Source organism: Ruditapes philippinarum, unplaced genomic scaffold (genome assembly GCF_026571515.1).
Source record: "Ruditapes philippinarum isolate M1 unplaced genomic scaffold, ASM2657151v2 ctg23358_1_1_1_1, whole genome shotgun sequence".
Classification (NCBI taxonomy): Eukaryota; Metazoa; Mollusca; class Bivalvia; order Venerida; family Veneridae; genus Ruditapes; species Ruditapes philippinarum.
In genome coordinates, this window is record NW_026852756.1 from 8,245 (window position 1) to 17,262 (window position 9,018).

The 9,018-nt window shown below is 32.3% G+C and overlaps 1 protein-coding gene across 1 annotated transcript; it reads left to right on the forward strand.

Moving 5' to 3' along the window:
* The first annotated feature begins 865 nt into the window (after positions 1-865).
* Positions 866-7,793, forward strand: LOC132723776 (uncharacterized). Its single transcript, XM_060708557.1, has 2 exons — positions 866-1,021; positions 4,841-7,793. The coding sequence occupies exon 2, from the start codon at positions 4,844-4,846 to the stop codon at positions 7,454-7,456; it is 2,613 nt and encodes an 870-aa protein (XP_060564540.1). The 5' UTR covers positions 866-1,021; positions 4,841-4,843; the 3' UTR covers positions 7,457-7,793.
* Positions 7,794-9,018: the final 1,225 nt, after the last annotated feature.

Here is a 9,018-nt window from a genome sequence, read left to right on the forward strand (position 1 = left end):
TTAGTCTGTTAAATCAATAACATCACAAAACATTCGATCTCTTTACATGCTTTATGTTTTAATTATTTCCTTAGTATGAGAGAAACTAATCATGACCTGCATACATTAACGGCAAGTAAGCATAGAAAATCTATTCAAAGAACGATCTTATGCCGTACAAACATATTTTTCTTGGAACCATTTGCATTATTATATCCTTAGTTACCAATACTTAATTAAAATAGGATACATTTACCTAAATAGATTGTATCTAAATGTAAGCCAATGACAAAAATGGAGGACATAAAACAGGATTTTAATTATTAATAATCGATGTATTAGGTTTAATTATTTCCACTACTTTTCAACCTGTACATTAACCTAACAATATGTGCTTTTCTTAAGTATTTTTGTATATAAATGTGAATTTATAATCAATTTATCACATATACTTAGACGCTGGTGTGTAATAAAGCAATTTAATAAACAAACGGTATGATACTATTGTAATTAATCTTATCGATATAACACTATTGAAATTAATCTTATCGTTATTTGCATTAAATACAATCATTGCGTTAAAGCACACTAGTGTTAGCTTTAAACTAAAGGCGCATCAATGAAAAATGAATCGTTCCAACTGTAAACCGTTCCTTTTATAGATATATTATAAATATAAGATTTTATCTGCTACATTTATTCAACGGTTGAATAAACCAATATTATGCTGCATAAGATGATTTCATTCAACTTGTTCAATAAATGTAGTATCAAATTTACACTCATTCAATATCCTCTATATTTCTGCTTTATATTTCTGATCAGGCGCTTTTGTTAGCAAATACCTCTTTACATAGTTTATGAACACGTTATTAAAGATATAAACATCGTTTAACTATTTTGAACGAAGAGTTGTCTCGCTTTAATCTGATACAACCAAACATAAAAATCAATACATTAACGACAGTTGCTAGCGTTGCCCTGTTAATCAGTACGTATTTTAAACCTTGTGTTTCACCAGAAAGGAAATAACTTGTCGCTGGTAATTACATCTAAGTTTTATTTCTACATTTAAGAATATTACTTTACTACATTGTTGTTGCTTATTTATTTACCATTTTCCATTTATCAAAATATTGTTTAGGGTACATACATTTATTATATATGACTTTGTTAGTAAGACATTGTTTTTAATACAACTGATAAGTGATTGTTTATGCCGACCCAAACTTGATTAAATAATTCTATTAAACAATAAAGCATTGACAAATTTTGTTTACTTAGTCAAGTTATAATATAGCCATATTCGTGTATAGATGTATAAACTTGATGAATTGATTTCTCGTCCATTGTTAATATTGATTTTATCAATGAATGAACAAAGAAATAAAATTCTTTAAGATCTAACAAATCATACATTTATGCACATATTGGTGCAGATATTTAGTAGTAAAGGTTATTGAAGCAGAACTAAGTTTGTTATGTCTATCGAAACGCAACTGAAATTGGTTGATATATTAAGGTATTGAATTACACGTTGACATCACGATTGAATAATCAAGCACAATGCTAGCTTAAGATCTTCCTGTTGTACAATTATTAAAGGAATAATGTACAGTAAAAAAAGTAATGAAAAGAATAATAATAATACAGTCTTTTATACGGAGGAGCATTAGAGCCAGGTGTATGTTTCTTATTAACTCGAAATTTCGAGTTACTAACACGAAATTTTGACATACTAACTCAAAATTTCGAGTTTCCTATCTCGAAATTTCGACTTACTAACTCGAAATCTTGACTTTTAACATTACTAGAATGGTCAAATTTATGAGTTACCATGTGTTTCGATATATAAGATATAGTAGGGAGTGCGGTTGAACGATGGAGATGGAGAAACGGGTGCCTGGACAAACTATTAAAGTTAAACTTAAACTTAGTAATGGCATGTTCACGCCTGACTTAAAAAAACAAAAGGCTTTCTTTAATTTGTACGTTCAGGCGTTCTTCAGACGTTGTATTGTATCCTACTTGTTTGACCATATCTTTTCACTAATTATATTCTTATCATCTATGTGAATAAAACGATCCTATACTTCACGTGTGGGACATCTGAGGAAAGTATCACGGAGTGGCAAAAATAGGGGTACTTGGGCCTTTGTAAAAATTGTTGGACTGACTATATTTCTTGTAAAATCGGATGCGTTTATTTTATTCCCTACAGGTTCAACTTTTATCAACGTTTACCAACACAATATGAATCAATGTCTTAATAATGTTACAAAAACATTTTAAGTATAAAGAGACGTAACAGACTAACTAGCGTATTCACGCCATTTAAAACTTATTTAACACATGATTGTTGCACAGTTTACAATAGGGTGGGTTTTGGACTTGTTGTATCTCCACATGATGGTTGTATGTGTGCTTTAGAAAAAGAAATATCCGGTTAACACGGAAATGTGGAAAGTGTGATTTTACATCCCCCCTCCACAAAAAACAAAGGATATGTTCAGTATATGTGGTCAATTTGACCCTATAAAAATTGTTCTGCTAAATACATTGGTGCTCTGTCAATTTGCAACAGCTGCAGACGAAAGAAAATATCTTGAATTCAATCCTTGCTTTCACCGGTAACCAATGAAACTCGTACAATATAAGTCGAAATTTCGAGTTAATAAGTCAAAATTTCGAGTTAGTAATTAGAAATTTCGAGTAACTAAGTCGAAATTTCGAGTTACTAAGTCGAAATTTCGAGTTACTAACTCGAAATTTCGAGTAAGTAAGTCGAAATGTCGAGATAAAAAACTTGAAATTTCGAGATAAGTAAGTCGAAATTTCGAGTTAGTTACTTGAAATTTCGAGTAAGTAGCTCGATATTTCGAGTTAATAAAAAACATACACCTGACACTAATGCTCTTCCGTACTTTTACGATCAAAATATACATAATAAAACAAACATTTAGAACCAAGTCGAAATAAATATTCGTTACTGGTAACAAGAGAAAAAGAAATAAATAACAATAGAAAACTATATTTTTTTTATTTGTCAATAGTTCAAATGCATTTTTATCATCAAGTCGTGTAGCATTTTTAAACAGATTTGATAGTACTCTTGAAATTTGAAGTGCAATTGTTTGATACCAGTTATACCGGTATGCATTTTGACAAATACTGAGAGATATAAAATAAGAAACAGATAGAGTAAAACGTTTTATGGTCGTATAAAATATTTAAAGAACTCGTGGTCTACTTTTGCACTTTTTGTTTGAAGAATGATCAATTTATACATGCATAGCGATGTGAAATTAAAGAAGGTCCAATCAAAAGGTGTATATTGCAGTCTAATTCAGACAAATAGATAATAGACAATAAAAAATACAAACAATCTTATAACTTAAAAAATGAAACAGATATTTTTGAGCCAAAACAAATAGGGGTCACGGAGCTCGATTAATCAGACATTTAGTTTAATAACCTATTTCATTGTTTAGTTGTGCCCAATATTATCGTGAAAGACACCAATGCATTGATACTTGAACTTTTATAGGACAATAAACAAAAAAAGGAAAACTTACAACTTCAGTTGGTTACAAATCACAACGAGATATACACACTATCGGAAGTTTACAGGTTCAGTTAATTTGTATCACTTTTTTAAAAGTTAATGGGATAACGAAGACTCAGAAAAAAACTTGAATTTATTCAGAAATTTAAGATCTTTAAGCTTTCAGAAAAAAAACTTTATTTATTGATATTCTTGTGTATCACGGATATCATTAAAAGTGTTAGTTTTGGCAATGGAATAAAATCTTGCGAAGACCTTATTTAGTAAGAAATTTCACAAAATTTACAAAACGCAAACATAATTGAACGATAAGAGCATAGAACACAAACAATATTATGTAAATAATTGATAAATACTTGTTATTTAACCGTATGTAACGTTTCGAAAAGACTGACTCTAGTATTTTAAAAGGCGACATATCTCAAACTGTAAACTTTTATACCAACAAAAGTTTTCAAATGCTATATGACTTGCATGTAACAGAAGTGCTTACAAGAATAGTAGACTACAAGAATTGTCAGATTCAAAATCTGTATGATTAATCTAATCTTAGTAGACAAGATAATCATTTAATTTACTGCACATCGTTTTAGTTCAAATAAATACAAACTAAGCTAGAATGATATTGCTTCATCCATAAAAAGGAATCACGATTATCAATATAAATGAAACAAATATAGATAGTTATCAAAATGATCTTTATAAAATGGTTGTTTACTCTTCGCCGCAGTATATGTAATGAATTCTAACAATACCCGTACCCGCATTTTTCCTTATTGAACATAGAAGTTAAAGTGTGTGTTAGTATGCAATAAAATCACTGTTTGGTGTTCTATATTTAGACGTGACATAACCACTCAAAATGTCACGAGCTGAAAATAAATACGGTAACAAATCAGGCAAAATTTAGCTTAATATCAGGTACGGCAGCATTTATATGTGATGTCGTGTTAAATTTGAAATAATTTATCCAAATCGGTGATTTTATCGCTTGATAAAATCACAGTTTATCGTTCGGATGCGCATCATTATATCACTCGGGCTACGCCCTCGTGATATAATTCCTTGCACCCGAACTCCAAACAGTGATTTTATTGAGCGATAAAATTACTGTTTTGGATATATAATTTCTTAAATAAAATGTTGCTAGCATCTTTTGATCTTTTGTCAGTTCATTTATTTATGTTTAAGAAAATTTTAAATATATTCAAGAATGATGAATTGACAGAAGCGTACAATAACAAAGTGTATTTCATCTTAAAGACATGTTTTACAAATGTATATATCTTATTGCAGAAGATGGCTATTCCAAGTTTTGCTAAAGCGGTCTCTAATTGTTTGTCTCATGTTCTTGAGAATGTCGGTGTAAATGAAGAGACAGTGGCAAAACGACGAGAGCTGTACCACCAATCTGAAGTTATAAAAGAGATAGGGAATAATCTGATGGCAAAGTATTTTAACATTCCATCTTTTAAGAATTACAAAATATGCCATTTTGGAAGTAGAATTGAAGGTTCAACAACATTGGGTATAAATTCTGACATCGATCTGGTCTACTTGTGCCCTTCCCTGTATTCGATCGTACAGTCAAATGTAAAGAACACACAATGTTTGTTTAAGGTTATGATAGAGAAATCAGCACCAAATGGATATTGCAAACTTAAAGCATATGCAGTACCTGAACGTTATGAACGTTATTTTGTTGATCATAAGGGCGATCGTTTTATTCCGTACGCTCACATAGAGGAACACTTCCAATTTACTATGGATATGAGTGGATTATCACCAATGATAAAGAATGGGCCTTCATCAAGTGAAAGAAACACTGATCATATCAAAGCAATCCTAGTACCTAGCAATCTGTTGATGTCAAGTGAAATCATAAAACGGTTTCATTCATATTCATGGCCTACAAAACAACTTATTGACAAAGTAAAAGAGGTAAATGGTCTGGTTGTACCTATTGGCCACCCGCAAAGTGAAACTGCTAACATCGAGTGGCGATTATCTTATTCGTTTGCAGAGAGGTTGTTCATATTTGATTTCAATATAACACAGCTGAGATGTTTAGTTATATTAAAGCTGATAAAGAAAACGTTCCTTCAACCGATTGTAGGTGATAAGTTTACAAGTTATCACTGCAAAACAATAATGTTTTACACGATAGCGAGAACTTCACCATCCCTTTGGAAAAGGGATCGTTTGTTGGACTGCATATCAAGCTGTTTATCTACACTTCAACATTTTCTGTCGAGTCATTATTGTCCTCATTTCTTTGACCCTTCTGTGAATTTGTTTATTGGAAAAATGACTCCGTTGTTCTGTAAAAGGCTAAGTAAAATTGTAGAGGATCTTCTAAATGGAAATCTACTATGCCTGTTACAAATTCGAGTTGATGATATAGGACTAAGAATGCTTAATCACCGATCAATAATAAGTCCAAGCTTCTTTCTGCCACGAGAATATATTGAAAAGCGAATCATTGCAGAAATAATATTTGACAGAAACCAATATTTTATTGAATATTCAAGGTTTCCGTATGTATATATGTTTAAAGCAAAACAAACATTGAAGAAACAGACAATTATTGGATTTAGGTTAATTAAAGAACTTCTAAACATTATTGCTAACAAAGCTGACACGGAGCAAGTTGTAGCTAAGCTAATGCTGCCGCACTATTTGTTGAAACATGCCTCACTTTTAGCAGCATATAGAATAAAAAAGAAGCAGCCAATATCAGAAGATATCGTGGATATGTTCAGAATCGGATTTCAGACTGATGCCACATCGAGCAGATTAAAACTAGCGTCAGTATTCTGCTGTAATTCGGAATACGATAAATCCTTACAGGTTTTAAATGAACTTCGTAAAATATATTTTTCTGACACTTTTAATTTACCGGCGTGTTTTATGTACTTACAAGCACATTCATCATTGTGGAATGAGTACTACAAAATGTCCGAGTACACACTCGGTGATATCTGCAGCAGTGAGGCATATTCCTTTTGTGTTGAGTTTAAGAGAAAAGACATTTGGTGTTGTCCATTAGGACTGAGACGGTCTGTTGCATATTTTCGGACCAGTAGATTGCCAGACGTTAATGATAACAACTCATTTCATAAAAAGTTTGGCATTGAACTAGACTCAAATGTAGTATTTCATTACCTCTGTTATCTGACATATTCAGAATTGGCAGAAAACGAAAGCAAGATAGACGCTTTAAAAGCTTTAACACACAAAATAATAGGAAATCCAAAAACATGGAGTAAATATTTCTTTGAAATTGCTAACAGTGAGGAATTGGAAATAGTAACTTTATACAGAAAGTTGGTGCTAATGGAAAGCGAAATCGACAAAAATGATTCAAACATATGTAAACTCCTAAATAACTTTAGGGTAGATCCATTTGGAAGCATACGCCAATGTCTTCGGTATACATTTGAACGAAACTCATCTATTCAACATACTGGATTGGCTTTGATCTTGATTGGATATTCCTTTGAACTGGAAAACAAAATGGACTTTGCAAGTGCTTTTTACTGGTTTTCATTTATTATTGACGCGGAATCCGCTGCAGATCAGCATTTGCGAAGGGTTTGTCCTCTCAGAGCTATTTATGAGTATTTTACAGACTTTTACAACGATATTGACGACATGGCTACTTCCATAGAGCTTGAGATAAAGTTGATACCTGAAATAGTTGAAGCATTTGTCAACCTGATGCGAGCTAATATATATCTTGGCCTCTTAGAAGAAACAGAATTTCAAGAAGGTACATACAGAGCACGATGTTGTGTTTGCCTACTGAATGCACTTGTTAAAAATAAAGACAGACACGAAAGCGAACCTCTTGAAGTGTTCCCTACTGGTCTTCAAATTGTACAAGCAACTCAAAACAGCATACTTTTGTAGATTGTTCCTTAGCTTGTTTTGAGGCGATCTGTAGTATGATTGCTTATACTGATTCTGTAACGCGGTAATCAACAAGCACATGGAGTGATATTTCAACGGAATAACTTAATCATACATTATTTCCTTACAAACATGAACTCTGCAAATTGTATTAAGAAATTCTCAACAAAACAAAACATTTACATTTCCTGTAGAAATGGTACTAGTTCTAGGCATTAGAAATCGGTTAATCAAGCTTAAGAATACGGAAACTTCGTTCAAACGTATTATTTTCCTCAGTTAAAAGAAATGTATTATGATTCAAACAAATAAAGGTATTTAATTTAAGTCAATGCAACTATTGTTTGTTGATAAAGTGTATAATAAATTCCAACATGCTTATGTGATATTTACCGAACCCGAAGGCCAAACTTGTTTTGCTATGCAAATAACATGAAATAAACGGACAAAAACACATTCAAGTTGTTTTGCTGTTTTCATTTCTAAGAAGTGTAAATATTCATAACCGAAACACACATTTTTATATATCGTCGTATGTTTGATATAAAGAACGGTGACTGGATCTGTTACAGACACAGCATACTCATTGTACGTAGTTTTGTTGTTGGTGGTCTGCTTGAATCCATAATCCTGTAAGGTAATAAACGAAAAATATTTAGTAATGGACTATTTAATTTGTGCGAAACGCTTTATGACATAGTTTATACATTTTATTATATTACTATGTTGCGGACAATGTATCTCTCCAATCGCAACATCGGAATATTTTAATATTGCTCAAAACATTTGCCGTTTTCATAGTTGGTAGACACGATAAGACATTTGAGACATAATGTCGGGAACGATTATCGAGGAACAGTAACTTTAATATTGAGGGTTCATCTCAACACATATTATGAACACTTGAAATAAGGCCAGGATATCTTACTGTGTTTCTTTCCTTACATCTTAATTTTCATATGAGTAATTGCAAGACGAACTTATGCCAAGTTCCCTAAATAAATTCGGAACTTTTCTAATTAGCTCAGCCAGTGGTCGTTTGCGTTGACGGTTGTTTTGTTTAGTGCGCTGACGTGCATCAATGGTTTCGTCTTTTAATGATGTCAAAACGTTTTGCAGCTTGAGCATCTGGACTACGGCCTCGGTTGTGCAGTTCATGTGAGACTTGTCCTCGTTTGAGTTGTCTCGGGACTAGGCGAGAGCGACGCTGCTGGTCAGCTGTCAATGTTGGCCCTCATTTATACATCTGTTAAGATTTATCGGAGATTGACCTAGCAATGACTGCTGCATGTTAGCCGCTTAAGCTTGCACTTGTTTTAGATGCCCGGTCTTCTCATAGGGACTGCACTTAACTGTTGGGGGTTTTTTTTTGGTCCTTTTTTGTATTCTTCTCAAAATTCTCAAAAGACCTCTTTCAAGACGTTGTACGGCCTAAAGCGCTGGATATAATTTGAAAATATTGAAGTGCATTGCGTTACTGAATCGGTGTTTAATGCTATATTAATATAGTGTTTATATAATGTAACTGTTGCTATATTTTTCTGGTCCTTTAGGATAATTGA

What these genes read in the sequence shown, in the direction of transcription:
- LOC132723776 (XM_060708557.1), top strand. Translation starts at nt 4,844, where the DNA reads ATGGCTATTCCAAGTTTTGCTAAAGCGGTCTCTAATTGTTTGTCTCAT.